The sequence below is a fragment of the Ischnura elegans genome, chromosome 6 (assembly GCF_921293095.1).
Source record: "Ischnura elegans chromosome 6, ioIscEleg1.1, whole genome shotgun sequence".
Classification (NCBI taxonomy): domain Eukaryota; kingdom Metazoa; phylum Arthropoda; class Insecta; order Odonata; family Coenagrionidae; genus Ischnura; species Ischnura elegans.
Window position 1 is genome coordinate 123,277,608 of NC_060251.1, and position 16,115 is coordinate 123,293,722.

General features: G+C 42.4%; 1 protein-coding gene across 5 annotated transcripts in view; it reads left to right on the top strand.

The window, feature by feature from the left end:
• LOC124160098 (glutamine--fructose-6-phosphate aminotransferase [isomerizing] 2) overlaps positions 1-16,115 on the top strand; it is a 157,001-nt gene that overhangs the window by 103,614 nt on the left and 37,272 nt on the right. For all 5 annotated transcript variants that reach the window (XM_046535822.1, XM_046535824.1, XM_046535823.1 and 2 more), the window contains 2 exons: positions 6,008-6,131; positions 14,074-14,189. In XM_046535822.1, coding sequence (XP_046391778.1) covers positions 6,008-6,131; positions 14,074-14,189 — 240 coding nt within the window. The remainder of the gene's footprint in view (positions 1-6,007; positions 6,132-14,073; positions 14,190-16,115) is intronic.

Genomic DNA, 16,115 nt, shown 5'->3' on the forward strand with positions numbered 1-16,115 from the left:
AAAGGTCGTTTCGTCTGAAAGCGGCCTCAATGTAGCATAGTGTATATTTCACCTCGTATACGGCGCATCACCGGGCCGGATTGAAATGGGCGCCGTGCCGTCGACGGCGCGATTCGACTCGTTTGGAGACATCCATAGAGGCCTATAGTCAATTGAGAGAACGTCACCGTGCTGAGGACGGCGGCAGGCGATAAGTCAGATTGTTTAAAAGCGGCCTACGTGGCCGCGGCTACAGAATGTTACAATGTTGGCGAGAGCGACAAACTGACGAACCTTTAAATGCGCGAGTTAGCAAGCAACTCGCAAAAGAAAAAAAACATGGACGCCATAAAATCGGAAAGTAATATATGTATGCGTTTTTAAGACTTTTTTTCACTTTTTGGCCATGAATACGCTGCAGACCATTTCGGATTTGGGCGCCAAATTCAAATCCTCGCTACGTTCCGAGCCGGTTGCAAAGCACCTACTTTATACGATCGGTTCTTTGTAACGGTTTATAAATAGACCTTGAAGTGACGGGGTATTTTTTATCGGCAATGGTACAAAATATCGCGCCAAGTTCGCAGAAAAAGTGCTTAAACGCGAGATTTCGTGGAACCAAGTGAATTTCGCGCAGCCTTGGAAATTTCGCGTTATAATTCGCGTTTCGCGGTTCGCGAAAATTCGGTGCCCCTACTCATTAGATGTGATTTTATTGCTTATTCACTTGAAATTCACGAAAAACGCAAAATTTTATTTTTATTTACCAATTTCGCATTATTTCGTGGTATGGCGTCTCGCAAATTTCACGGACATCTATATATCAGTAACTCGCCGCGCTGCGCGCGCTCGTTAGGGGGCTACGCCCCCTAAAACCCCCCCGCATCCGGCTTCGCCGGCTGCCCCCACCGGACGGCTTCGCCGTCCCACCCGCGGCGTCTCGGAACGGCTTCGCCGTTCCTCGTCTGAGCGGTCGGCTTCGCCGCCCAGATATCGAGGTAGCCCTGTGACGGAGACCCGCTTGTTCCTCGGAACGGCTTCGCCGCTCATCGTGGGAGGGCGGCTTCGCCGCCCAAGGGTTACCCGAGTCCCCCCGAGGCGTCGAGTCCTGGTAACGACATCGCCCTTCCTCGTGATGGGGCGGCTTCGCCGCTCAAGGTTTACCTGGGTCCCCCCGGGCCATCGGCTTCTCGGAACGGCTTCGCCGTTCCTCGTCCGTGGTCGGCTTCGCCGCCCAAGGTTTACCTGTGTCCCCCCGAGCCGTCACCTCCTCGGAACGGCTTCGCCGTTCCTCGCCTGTGGGCGGCTTCGCCGCCCGAGGGTTATCGGCGACCCGCATCCGGCTTCGCCGGCTGCCCCCACCGGACGGCTTCGCCGTCCCACCCCCGACGTCTCGGAACGGCTTCGCCGTTCCTCGTCAGGGGTCGGCTTCGCCGCCCAGATATCGAGGTAGCCCTGTGACGGAGACCCGCTAGTTCCTCGGAACGGCTTCGCCGTTCATCGTGGGAGGGCGGCTTCGCCGCACAAGTGTTACCCGAGTCCCCCCGAGGCGTCGGCTCCTGGGAACGGCATCGCCCTTCCTCGTGATGGGGCGGCTTCGCCGCCCAAGGTTTACCTGGGTCCCCCCGCGCCATCGACTTCTCGAAACGGCTTCGCCGTTCCTCGCCCGTGGTCGGCTTCGCCGCCCAAGGTTTACCTGTGTACCCCCGGGCCATCGACACCTCGGAACGGCTTCGCCGTTCCTCGCCCGTGGGCGGCTTCGCCGCCCAGGGGGTATCGTCGCCCTCCCCCCTCGTAAGACACACGTTCGGGTGCTCCGCGTGTCGGGGCGGATTCGCCGCCCGAGGGTTCTCGGAGTTTTTCCTCGCCTCCGACTCCTCGGAGTGCGTCCGACGTTCCTGGAGCTGGGGGAGCTTCGCCGCCCGGGTTTTCACTCCTTACTAAGCAGTGAGCACTACCGGCTATCCCCTATCGTTTACGAAGGCTGCCGGGGGATAATATTGGAGGATGTAGACGCATGCTAGCCGTGATTGTGGCATCTTTTTAATTTATAACGATGTTTTTAAGGCGGTCCTGGGAGTTTCCAGGGTTTTTTGTGAGTGTACTGACTACGGTCACAATCATCCTAAGAAATTACTTAGCGATGAGTCATAGGAGAAGGGAATTACTGCTAAAAATATGCGAAAACACCAAAGAACATGCTATTTACAGAAAAAAAATAATTTTTTCCCTGGTCTTCTAGGAAGCCACGTGAAATTTAGAGGGGTTTTCTTGCATAAAAGTCTTTGTCTACCTACAATAAAAATTCCAGCGATCTAGCTGCAGGGGAACAATGAATTTTCCCGTATTACTCACGTTAAGATTACCAATTCTGTGTTCTCCACATAGCGGTGCATAGGCGCTGTAATAAGGCATAACTAATGTGAATTTCGTAGCCGTACCTTATGGGGAAGTGGTTTTAAAAAATCGGTTTTAGGTGTCCTTGTCCTGGAAGCCATTTTATACCTCTACTATTTTGTTAAGAAATGTACATTTAAAAATTTGAAGTTTTATTGTGGGTGTGTAATTGGGGCAGGATAATTGAACATGATGGGTAAATATAGCCGACACAATTCCCATTCGGAATCAATAAAAACGATACAACTGGGATGAATGGTACACGAAATATACGACTTATTAAGTAATTTTTATTTTTTTGGGGGGTTCACAGGGGGTTTTCGGGGGAACTAAAGTGCTTGTTCTGTATAACGCGGCATCGTTTACCTTGGATAAAAATTTCGGCTCTGTAGCTGTAGTGTAAGCATGCTTTTTCGACGGTGTCACCCGTTAAAATTAAATATTCTGCGTTCTCCTGGTAGCGGCGCATAGGGGCACGAGAAAGACGTCAATCACCTGAATTTGGTGTCCGTACCACGTCGGGAAGTGGTAAAAAAAAATTCGGAAAAATTTAAAATCGTGTGTTGAGGGAATGCAAACTTCACGGCGGATGTGTTGTAAGTTACCAAACGTTGTAGGAGTCGCAATTTCAATGGAAATACATAATCGTTAATTACTCGAAGTTCGATTAACATATGGATATGAAAGGATAGCCAAAAAATTAAAAAAAAAATCTAGTATCTTGCATTTAAGTGAATTTGTCGTACGATTATTGCAAATTGGTGAAAAAAATTCCGAAATTCGGCCCATAAGAAAAGCATTGAAAATTTGAAAAAGTTTAAAAAAATACTTTAAATCAAAATATTGCAAATACGACCACACCAAAAAATCAACCGAAAAATCTAGTATTTCATACGTTAAGGACTTATTCCTACAACGATTTAAAGTTGGTTTAAAAAAAATCCAAAGATAGGCCCATAAGAAAAGCATTGGAAATTTTAAAAAATTATAAAAAGTACTTAAAATCAAAATATGGCAAAATGTTTCACATAAAAAAATCGGCCAAAAAATCTAGTTTCCGTCAGCGAAATTTCACGTTCCAGTGACGTGTAAAAGTAGGCGATGAAAGGAAAAAGTTTTAGTCCCATAAGGCTCCAATGTTAATTCGGATCGATATATCTCGAAAACCGATCGACTTTTTCGAGTTTTCGGACTTTTCCCCCCGATGAATATTTTTTCTCCACGACCTGTAAAAATTTCGTCTTCCCAGCACGTCCGGAAGTGGTCGGGAATTTGTATACGTGAATCAGTGAGTGAATCAGTCAGTGAGCTATCCGTCACACATCGGGCTGTATATATTATAGACTACTCCTGCAGAATTTGGCGTGGTGATTGCCCTTGGGGTAACTGATTTCAACCAATTTTGGCAAATTGTCTTCATTTAATTAATAAGGAAAACCCCAAGATGATGCTGAATATAATGATTTGGCATATTTTGCAATGGTTGATATGCACTAAACAGCATACATACTTTGTATTATCCAGAATCGATAGCATACATAATTTGTATTATCCAGAATCGATAGCATACATACTTTGTATTATCCAGAATCGATCTGATATGGTCAATTAGGTATGTGCCGGTTATCCTTCTCCTCTCTTCTTTTAACTCATGTACGTATCTACTTTCTCAATTAGTAGCTTTGGGTGTTTATTATTGCATGAATTTATCCAATGTCGAACACCATATAAATTTATATGTATGCTGATGACAAGGTTTTGAACTTTGAAGTCTCATTGTATAATAGCTTTGAATGAGATCATATTTATCTTTGGCATACCCTCTAGTAATTGCGCTTTCACGACAGACTGAGAAATATTGACATTAGGTGGCAGCCAAAAATGCTCCCAAATTTATTTGCAACTGATTGAAGGATGGGCTGCTGGAGCAATGATCGGAGGACAACAATACTCACAAGTCTGCTGCACTAAAGAATCACTGCGTTAAGAATGTCACCTCCCCTCCATGGCAACCTACGATGCTTCCTTGCCTAGTACGCTTATTTCCGCTACTTTTCCTCCCTCGCAAACCAAGTGATGAAGCCCTTTGCTTACCAAGGGGACTCAACAGTTGATGGACGTGCTGGTCTCCAATGGGAGCATTACACTACCAGTGTCTGCTTAGCAATATGATCATTGTGCTTCATAAACTCAATGTTGATTAACAAATATTCCAAATGGCGTGATATTTGTTATCCTCATGCATTCCATCAAGGTATAGGCATTAATTCACGTGATTAGTTGCTGCTGTGTGTGTGTGTTGGTTTTTAATTTCCCTCAATGAAGATTGGTTTGGATAGGGCTCACCCCTAACTAAGCCCTAAACAAACGTGTGAATGTGTGGGCCACCTCGCAATTTGAGGATTTTGGTTTGGAGCTGACCTGAAGGGTTTGAGCCCAGCATTGTTGGTCAAACACATTACACTCTCACGCTCCTTTCCTCATTCATTACCATCCCATCATTATTTATTTCGCCTATGATTTCATTTGTACATGTTTAAATGCCAGCCCATGATCCATACCCTAGTAGCAATTGATATCTATACAATATCCATACAATATCTATAATATCCAACTATAATATCCAAAGGATATCCAATTTTCATCCAACAATATTGCTTAGATATCCACATAATATCCGAAGTTGCCGCCAAATGCCATCTATATAATATCCAACTTGGATATTACCTAATATCTAATTTTCATTCAATAATATTGTATGAATATTGGGGGGCCCATACTGGGGGTCTTGCCCCCCTGATGAACTCCTCCATGATCATCTATCACTGAACAGAAAGCTTGAGGTTAGGGACTCAAAGGAACAAAGATGAGGCAAGAGGAACATGACAGTTACAATGGAGAAATAATGGGTATCATGTGAATGTAAAAAGATGAAAGTAATGCTATATTTATTTCATGAGTTTGTAATAAATAGAACACTCTATGGCTATGGCTGACTGCATTGCAAAAAAATCTCGGAATGCCAATTGAATGCGTGAAAAAATAATATGTGATAGTAAAATATAAAATGCCTATTGATTTAGCAATCATTAGCATGAAAGAGTGCATGTTAACCAGCCAAAGGTTATACTAAGAGCAGGAGCACACTATCAATTGAGAAAACTACTTTCGGAGATTTTAATTTTTTCCATCTTCAACTATCATTCAGATCTTTGTCTCAGGGTATTCTCACTTTGGTAAGTAAACACACCAAGAATACTGAGAGTAGGACCTCACTAAAGATATTTTGTAGCCCAGCTGCATTGGAGCATGGGTCCTGGTGAGAATGATGTACTGATCCCTAGAGTTGCCTAATTCTTTCTATTCTACCGTTACCACCAAAACTTGGTCAGTAAGCTTCAGCTCATACAACTCTGCTCACTAATATTAGGAAGTTTGAATGCTAGGAAGGGAAAACATGAAATTTATTGCTCTCCAGGCTTCATTTTAGCACAGTGCATCTGCGCCTTATTATCATCAATCATTACTATCTTTTTGAGGCTTTGTGTTTTAATGTATCATAGCCCACTGAATTATTTCTCTTTCCTGTGAATGAAGACTGTGCTCTGAGAGATTGACTCTGCTATTGCAGGATGATGACGTGGCAGCCGTGAAAGAAGGTACACTGAGTATCCACCGCCTCAAGCGCTCACTTGACGACCCACACCTTCGAGAAATCACTACACTCAAGATGGAAATACAGCAGATAATGAAAGGTTTGTCCACCTATGGGAAAGTTGTTTCTAGAGTGTAGGATTCTTTGAAGTAGAAACAGTCAGAAGTGAATTATTGTCTGCGGTGAAGTATTCCATTCCTTGCAAAGTCTTCACTTTTGTCCTTGGTAATACCGTATTAGCGCGTGTAAGAGGCGCACCTTTTTTCGCTGAAATTGCGGCCGAAAATGAGGGTCCGCCTCTTACACAAACTTCTTATCTTCCCCCCTCCCCTTCACCGGTCGCAAGTCCAAGGGGAACTGAGTGGCCTTGGTTTTCAGTGTGAGTCAGTCATCTGAAACCCTGAGTCAAAAACAAGCGGCAGGCAGGAGAGTTTCTTCCTTAGTGACGTATTTTTAAAATGCTCCTGTTTGCTTTTCTTGTTAGCATCGCGCCGTCACGTCGGTACCCCAGAGGTGAACATGGAAAACATCGCGCGGGGGTTTTTCGCTCCGGAGGGCGCGCTAAATTTACTGCCACGTGTGGGCATCCCGCGGAATTTATACTGCATATAGCAATCGGTTGTCAAATGTAGAGAAACGCGTATTTTTAAATGACATACCTTGTCAATAGTCAATATCTGTCTTGCCGAGTAATTTCCATTACGCTGAGTACCTGATTTTCCAAAAATCATCGTCAGACGCTAATATCAGGATTATTGCAACTGAAAATTATATTGGTGTCAAAACCTGCGCTTTTAAAAATTCGAACAAGTGTGTTCATAGTTGGACTAAATTGTGGATGGAAGAAATCAGAAATGCTTATAAGTGAAGGGCGCGGAAGGAGAGGTCCAGGGAGTGCGCTCCCTCCCCTCCGTATTTCAAGCTACGAGGCTATGAGCGAAGGAGCACGGGAAGAACACGTCCGATCTTGCATGTGACGTCGTTGCCTTCAAAGCGAAGGGGCGAAGGTGCAGCAAATGTGATATACGCAGTTTGCGTTGCCTTAAGTTTCCAGTCCGTCTCGTCTTGTTTTAATGCGCTTATGCTACGCTTGTTTCCTCCGAAATTGTCCTGTTTGGACTATTTTGAATATTAGTAGCCTTGTTGTAACTATAAATCGTCGTGTCAAACAATTAGAGCTTTAAAAACTTAAACTCGCACGCTCCGCGCGCTCGTTAAGGGGCTCCGCCCCTTAAAAACCCCGGTTCCGGCTTCGCCGTTTACATTTGTGGTCGTTTGAAGAATTTTAGTTTGAATAACCTCACCAGAAAAAGCTAGGGGCCGGCTTCGCCGGCCAGGGGGTAGGAAAGCGGCCCACCCATTCCTCGGAACGGCTTCGCCGTTCCTCGTTGAGAGGCGGCTTCGCCACCCAGGGGTTAAGTGTGCCCCGCCGGGGCTACCCCGCTTAATTCTCAGAACGTCTTCGCCGTTCCTCGGCTGGGGTCGGCATAGCCGCCCAGAGGGCAAGGGCATTTCGGAACTGTTTCACCGTTATTTGTTTAAGGGGCGGCTTTGCCGCCCAGGGGTGGAGGGAGCCCACAGCGGCTGCGCCGCTTGAACGTCGGGGCGGCTTCGCCGCCCGAGGGTTACTTAAGCTCGTTGTGGGGCGGCTTCGCCGCCTTGGGGATGAGGAGCCCCCCGCGGCTGCTCCGCTTAGTCGTAATACATGGTCTTCTCCACCGAGAGGGGTGCCCAGGGGGATTGGGGGGTATTAATGTGTTATACATGCGGTCACTGATCGTCCACAGTGATCATGTAGCGATGATTGTAAAGGGTAGTGTAATGCGGCGTAATAGTGGCGACAAGTACCCATAAAAGAACACTTAATGTCAAGTTTTTCATTTTTTTTGCGGGGGGTTCCAACGGAATACCGGGGGATTTATACTTGTGTTGAACGAAACAAATCGTCCTTATAAATTCCGTGCCGATAAGTCCTAGGGGTCCGCAACAGTGGCGGAGTTCTGACGATTCCTTTACCCGGAGAGGCTACTTATTAGAGAATTGTTTAGGGATGTTTCACGGGGTTATCGGGGGTTTTAATAAGTAGAAGGGGCACCGGCTAAATTGTAACAAAGTACTCGGAAAGGCGACATTAAAAATTTTTTTTTCGGCGAGGTTCCAAGAGGTGATCGGGGGTTTTCTGATATTTTTTCCCGTATGGTTTACGGTGGCTCGCCCTCACCAAATATTCCGGATCTAGAGCTCAGAGGGGACGGGTAGTGCGGCGTAATGTTTGCGAGAAGTTCCCAAATAGGAGACTTAATGGCACATTTAACATTTGGGGGGATTTCACGGGGATACCGGGGGTTTATGTGTGTACTCCCTGCGGTCACCATCCGTTCACAGAAATTACGTAGGGATGAGTCGTTGGGGTAAGAACCAGCGGTGGAGTAGTCACTAAATGTACCCAAAAAGTAGACTTATGTGCAAAATTTAATTTTTTTGGGGTGTAGGAGGGTTTACTGGGGGTTTATAGGTTTGTACTGCCAATGGTCATCAATCGCCCATATCAATTCCGTAGCGATGAGTGGTAAGGGTTGGAAAAGCGGCGGAATTGTGGCGAAAAGTACCCGAAAAGGCTACTTATATGCAAATTTTAATTTTGTAGGGGGTTTCAGGGGGTTTAAGATGATGATGTTATATGATCACATCCATTTACTATCATATGTAAGAGAAGTTGTCCCTATGGCATCCATATTTCGAGAGTAATACAATAAATAATAAATCTCTCCCCGGAAAAAATTAGTAGTTCCCGCCATTTTCATTTTTTTGCCGTTATATCGATTAAATAATTTATTAAATGTTTATTTTTTCTGAAAGTCAATGCATACGTGTATGCAAATACTAAGTTTGAAAGAAATCGATCAGGTTAAAATTTACATAATCCTGTGTTAATCTTTTGGAAATCGTAATTTTCGGTAATTTTCGGTATATTTTAATTTTTTTCTGAGTAACCAAGGACGACGAAAGAAAATTGTTGCCTACATTTCGTAGACGATGTTATGAGCATATATAATAATCATTTTCGTTATCCTACACTCGAAATTAAGTCGAGGGGAGCGGAAGGAATGAAATTATTTTCGAAAAACCAAAATTTAGACGCCATTTTGGCAGTCATTTTATTAAAAAGAAACTAATACTATTACATAAGCACGTGACCACGTTTATCAGCTTTCAAAACATGCATTAACGATTCATGTAACACGCATGGTTCGCGCGCAGTAAAATAAAAACAGAAAGAATGTCCCCGGAAAAGGCGCGATTTCGGCCATTTTGTCGTCCTAGCGACGACACGTGGCGGAAACTTCCGGTTTTCGGATTTTTCCTCCGGATCATTTCGGGTTCTCCGCACGCGTGCCAAATTTCAGCTCTCCAGCACTTCTGGAAGTGGTCGGGAATTTGTATCCATGAGTCAGTCACCACAAGGGCTGTATATAGATGGGATTCTGTAAGATATGCATCGCGTTAGATCTCTTTCTTTTTTTGAACCTCGTGCGTGTCATACATTTATTGAAAGCTATCGAGATATCTTCGGGCTCAGTAGATGACTCACCTAGCATTTGGCCTCCATAAACTGGGAGATCGATCAAGGTCAGTTGGTGAGACGGGGTAGGGATGAAACACGTTTCCATTGTTCCCCTGTAACTTGAGGTTTTCCTATTTTCCTGTGGGGTCTCGGAAAGGAAAAAAAAACGGCAGAGGCATTGGCTGATGGAGGGCCGAGTGTGGTTCCGTTAAATCTACGACGTGGTTATTATCCTACGGCGCTGAGATTGCCCCGATTGTTGTCCTATCTCTTGGGAAGGTTCATGCTATGTGCCTGTCGTGTTTTGCCTTAAAATTTTCCATGGCTGCAATTCTATTGCAATACTCTTGCGAGAGCATTTAAACAAAATTCTTCGTGAATAGGACAAGCATCGTAGAGCAACGGCGTATGCGAAGAGAGGATTGGAACTCTTTCTACTCCCTCTTATGCCGCTATTACAGCCGCAGTTAACAAAATTTCCTCTTTCAATTCATATTAAAAAAAAAAGTTCGATAACTGTCTAAATTCCAGGCGTACGTCTGCAACACCGCGCGATAGTATGAAAAAAAATGCCGCAAAATTTTTTTCTTCATAGCTCCGATGCTCAAAATAGGGGTGCGCCTCTTACACACGCTTATACGGCATATTTCCAGAGACATCCCAAAAGTAGTGGATGCATGCATACTGTTTTGCTGTTGATGCTAGTTAAGGCTACAAGTTCTACCCTGATGGGCTAGGAGTATTCTCCTCATCCTCATCTCCAAAAATTATGTCAAATGAAATGGAGTGAAAAATAATGCATGTACTTCCCTTGTTCTTGCATTGTGGATTGTTTGCTTTGAGGAGCTGTCTCTCAAAAATTAATTTTTGTTTGCCATGTACACATGAATGCAGCTATGTAATTGTATTGGAAAGTCTCAAGTCTTATGAGCCCATTCCCCATCTTTGACCTATGAGGCCATGCTCCTACTTTGCTCTCAACAACTTTGTCGATCCATTAATGCATGCGCATCAGAGTGAGTGCTGTCTGTGTGTTTCCGGATAAATGTAATTGTAAAAATAATAATAATAGTAATGATGATGATTTTATTTCTATTGGCTAGCAAGTGCATAACACACTTAGAGAGTGAGTGGTTCTTCTTAGGCTGCTCACCACTTGCCAAGTTATCAGGTTTTGAAGAAGTGGCTTGATTTACAATACCATAAAATGTTGGCCTAACATGCATACGGCTTCGTTGTATCCCATCCTATTGTATGAGGGGAGATGATTGAGATTGAGTTGAAAGAGTTCATAGTTTTGTTTTGTGTGTGATGCCATCATTACCCCCAAGGACTGCCAAATTCCCCAGTGGGCTTGATTAGTGAAAACTTTTGGGAAGGCCGAGATTTTGTAGGGATCCTTGAAAAAGAGCCCCCTCATTAAAAGTCAAGATGTTATGTGATGCTCCCTCTCAAAAGTTTTCATGCATCTGGGAAGTGTATGTGACTTGTGGAGACTGAAGTGATTAAAAAAGTTCTGGTGCTAGTGTGTTTTACGTACTGCTTGTGTGAGCATGTTTGCTGTTGCTTTGATCATCTATATCCTAGTGGATTTCACTTTCAAATGCTCTCCTGCACAATGACAATAAGGAGAAGGTTGGTGCAGCAATTCTTGTTAAATTGGTGTGTCATAGAGCAACACAAAAGTCATTGAAAGAAAAATTGATTTTTTATGGTTGGCTGGTTGTCTTAATATAAATAAATAGTTCATATTCTCTACACGGTGATTAATGGTTGCGTTTGTGTGATCGTGCCTTGGTGTATCTTCACAGGTGTTTGCTTGTGGATTATTCTCAGGCTCTACTGCAATGTTTAGACAGATAATATTTAATTTAACGTCGGTCAAATATAACACCAGCTTAGTTTTTCTCATAAAGGGGGCATTTTTATGTGAAATTCAATAGATCATATTTCATCCAAAACAAAATATTTTCATGTGTCGTAAAGACTTTTTTTTAAGTAAATATTAATTACATTTTTTTAAAGAAACTGTTACCATTTTGAATTGAATTTAAATAAGCAATTATTTGATTTAAATTAGAGATGTGCGAATAGTATCCGCGAATACTCGAATACCTCGAATACTAGGAAGTATTCGATATTCGAGGTCTCGAATAGTTATGCGAAAAGTACCGCCTCGAATACTTTGAATTTCGCGTCGTACACCGTCGCACGCACGCCGTTGGTAGTAGACTCGGAAAAATGTAGAGAACTCTAGTCTTTTAGTGCATGCAGCGCCGTTTTAGGCAAGTTGACGAACTACATCAAATGCGTGGGTTAGAGCGGTGAAAAGAGTTCGACTTGGGGAACCTAAATTGATCCGGGTGAAAAAATCCGAAAATCCCCGGTTTCCCCCACCAGGAAAACCTCAGTGCCGTGGGATAGTAACTACGTAGCACAATTCCCAAAATCCGCTTCCCCCTCCATCCATCAGCCCTCGGCCCCTCCGCCGACGCTTTCCTCCTCTTCGAAATCAAACAAAAGGCCCCAGCTCGCGTGTCTACCATGTGTCATTTATGGCTAATAAGGACAGGCACTTAGTTTGAATCTTTTCCAGGAGATGAAACTACCATAGGGAGAAACTCAGTGCCGTGGGATAGTAACATTGGTGCATTTCCCACGATCTGCTATCCCCCTCCATTCAGCAGTCGCCTCACCCACTCTGATGCTTTCCTCTTCTCAGAAATCAAATAAAAGGTCCTCGCTCGCGCAGGGATCATATTACGAAGACCTTAGCTTCGAAAAAAATATCAAGTTACAAGAGAACAATTGAAACGTGTTTCACATCCTCCCCCCTTTTCTCACCAACTGACCTTTTCCTGGCTACCTGCTTCGAAGTTCCCCATTTCTGGAGGTCAACTGCTGCATGAGTACCGTGGGATACTTACATTAGCGCATTTCCCAAGATCCGGTAACCCCACCCATTCAGCACTAGCTCTGAGGCTTTCCTCTTCTCCGAAATAAAAAAAGGTCAAGGTCCCAGCAAGCGCAGGGATCATATTACGAAGACCTTAGCTTTGAAAAAAATATCAAGTTACAGGAGAGCAAAACAAATGGGTTCCCCCCCCCCCCCCTTTTCTCAGCCACTGACCTTTTTCAGCCTGCCTGCTTCTAAGTTTCGAGTTTCTGGAGGTCAACTGCTGCATGAATCACCTATTAGCCCAAAAGGTGCCTAACAATGACTTTTGGCAATTGATATTACACCTTTGTTGGATTGAAATATTAGTAATGTGCGCGTAATTTAAAAAAGAACAAGACCAAACGCGACGCATTTCTGACTTTATTTAAGCATTTTACGCGAAGAAATAAATTTCAAAATAGGACAGAGACTTGGCATTCTGGCGAGACTCGATATGAGCAGCAGAGCCTCACGGAAGTTGATGCGGTATTTTTTTTCCGTAAACATTATCAAGTTACAATTTATGAGTGGTGCTACAAATCTTTATTGTTACAGTCCCAGATGAAGGGATATTTTTTCAGGATACATATTTGGTTTCTCCCTGATAGCAATTCCAATTCATCTTCTTATCTCGTGAAAACTTCCGAAAATGGACTGAAAATAATTGAAGAAAATCCGGTGGAGAAGAGCTTGTTATTTGCAAAATGCCTCAGATTGTCAGCTAGCACTTGGCAGCAGTAGTGGGGGTAAAGCGATGTTAGTTGAATTAATTGTATGCCCAATTGTTTCCATAAAATTAAAATATTCCATTAATCAGCTAAATTCCTGTTCGAATCCTTTAAAGGAAATCAAAATTACTCCCCAAAATCTTGTGTTGCCTTCTGCACATGCAACCGAGTCAAACATTCCAGCATTCATCGTTTAGTATTCGAGGTATTCGAAATTCGAGGTATTCGAATATTCGAGCAATGATTAAATATTCGAATTCGATATTCAAGTTCGAGAAATCTGCTATTTGACCCATCTCTAATTTAAATGTAATCTGTTGGAAATTGTTAATTTTTGTGTTACTTGCTAAATATACTGGTCTTAATATGCCAAAAAAAATACTTATGTCTTAGTCTCTACTTAGAATTCACTAAACTGTTAGATATCTTTAAACATAATTACAGTCTGAGAATACCTGCTGTCTTATGTTTCCTGGCTCTTGATTTCTTTTGAAGTTTTCCGTCATTTTGCCAACATTTTGCATATATTTTCAGTCAAATTTCATTGATATTATGATGTCCTACTGTGGTGTTTTTCATGGTTACCTACTCCAAACAAATGTTCAAGTAGTAGGGAAAAGTAGTTAAAATTGAAGAGATAAGGGAAATATAAAATCTTGGAAAGTAAACATGGTATTTAAATTTATGTGTAACTTGTTACCTAAATTAATTTTTTATTTAATTTTTTGTTTCACACCTCCTCAAATTAATTAATTTTTAGCAAATGCGTTGGTTTCTTTTCTCCTGTCATTTGAACTATTCCATTATGCAGGCAACTTCAGCTCTTTCATGCAGAAGGAAATCTTTGAGCAACCCGAGTCTGTGGTGAACACAATGAGGGGCCGGTTGAATTTCCAGAGCAAGACTGTCACGCTAGGAGGAATAAAGGTGAAAATTCAATCAATGTAATATATATATATATATACACATATAAATTCAGTGGTACCACTGAATTTATATGTATGTTTGCACCTCTCCCCTTACCCCTCTTTTCCCTTTTCCAACCCTCTCCTTTCCTCACCATTCATACTTCAGCTGAGGAAGAAGCCAGAAGTGCTTCGATAGCTTCGAGTTTATTTATTCAATGTGAGTGTTTCTTTTTTTTTGTGTCTCTGTGTTTATTTGCCTTAGTATTGTCTTAGCAATAATTGGGTACATATGTCAAAATCACAAAAAAATGTGTAGCATGGAAATCTAGATATCCCCTCACGGAAAATTTGGGGCAATTTTTTTGTTCTAAATTGGTTAACCTTGGTTGAGAATAAAAATTATGGAATAAATTGAGGTGGAGATTAAAACTTAAAGATAGAGAAAGAATGATAAAATGTGGAAGTATGCTACAAGTGTTGCTAAAATTGATGAAAGGATGAGACTAACGTGAAGTATTTACATCTTACTGCCAATATAACATTCATAATTATTGGATGCCTGAGGGACTTTACAGTGAGTCCTCGTTCTACGTCACCCCGTTCAACGTCATTTCGCGATAACGTCACGAAAACTTTGAGATCGTCATTTGTTTATCGCGCCTTCGCTTCGTGATAACGTCAAGTATTTTAAATTTCGCGCGAGGAAAAACGCGAAGCGGCGGGCATTGCAGATTGTTCGTTTTTTGGGCGGTAATGCAGTCAGCCTAAATGAAGTGTAAAATGGTGTGTTTATTGTTAATTGCGATTACGGTTTTAGCAAATTTTCTGCAAAATGAATCCTTGGGTAGGTGCGCAAGGTTTTACTTGACATAATGGTTTTCAGGAACCTAAAAAGTGATTTCAAGGAATTTTTCCGTGCAGAACTCGTAGTTTTTGTCGTCACTTTTTTCACCGTGTTCACAATAATTTTGGTTCCTGTAACTGCGACGATGTTTCAGCGATGATGATGCCCAGGCGACGCTCGCCCGGGCGACCACCATAGTGAAGCCGAAAAGCAAATGCTGGAAGATACAAAAATGGTGAAGGATTTACGTCACTGCTGCTATTGTCATCGATGAAGACAGGAACTCGTATTTATGCCATAGTTTGGCATTCCCATCATAAAAAAATGCCCCAGATATGATACGCTAAAATTTTTCACGTAGGAATAGTGAGGTCTAGGAGCCGATATTCACTTTAAACATTGTTTCTTATGGGATATTATGTTTCGATTAACGTCATTTCGTTTATCGTCACATTTTTCAGGAACGGTAAGTGATGTTAAATGAGGACTCACTGTATTTCTTTCATTTATGGCTGAAATTGCAGTATTGTAGGGTCAAAATTTAGATGGTTGAAGCAATTCAAGCAAACAGCCTCAGCCTCTGAAATTGAGCGTAGTAACTCAAGGAATGGGCCAGAGAGATATCTGCCGGTAAAGTTTTTCAAGTACTAGTAAAAATAATAAAAATTTTATTCGTCCAGTTATTTGTTTGTTACAAATATAGGACATGCCAAGGTGTGAGTAAGGTATAAAAATGTAACATATGAAAAAATTTGTCACAGAATAAAATAAGAGCTCGATTAGAAAGTCACAAAGTTTGCATTTGAAGAGGGACATGGTCTTTACTCTTTGAACATCCAGTGGAAGCTTATTAAATTACAATAGGCCCATGTGCCATCGTGCATAACTCAAAGAGCAAAGTTTTTAGTTCAAGTTGCAAAATTTTTGTTCTTATAAATGTTAGGTTGAGGCTTGTAGCACTTCTATTTTAATAACGATGATAATTGTCATTAGTGGCATTATTAGAAATATTCTTTTTGCAAAATATGATTTTATGCTTTCGTGGCGAATGATGTGGGTAAACCCTTCTCGGGATTCCCACCAGGTTAATTTTTCCACAAT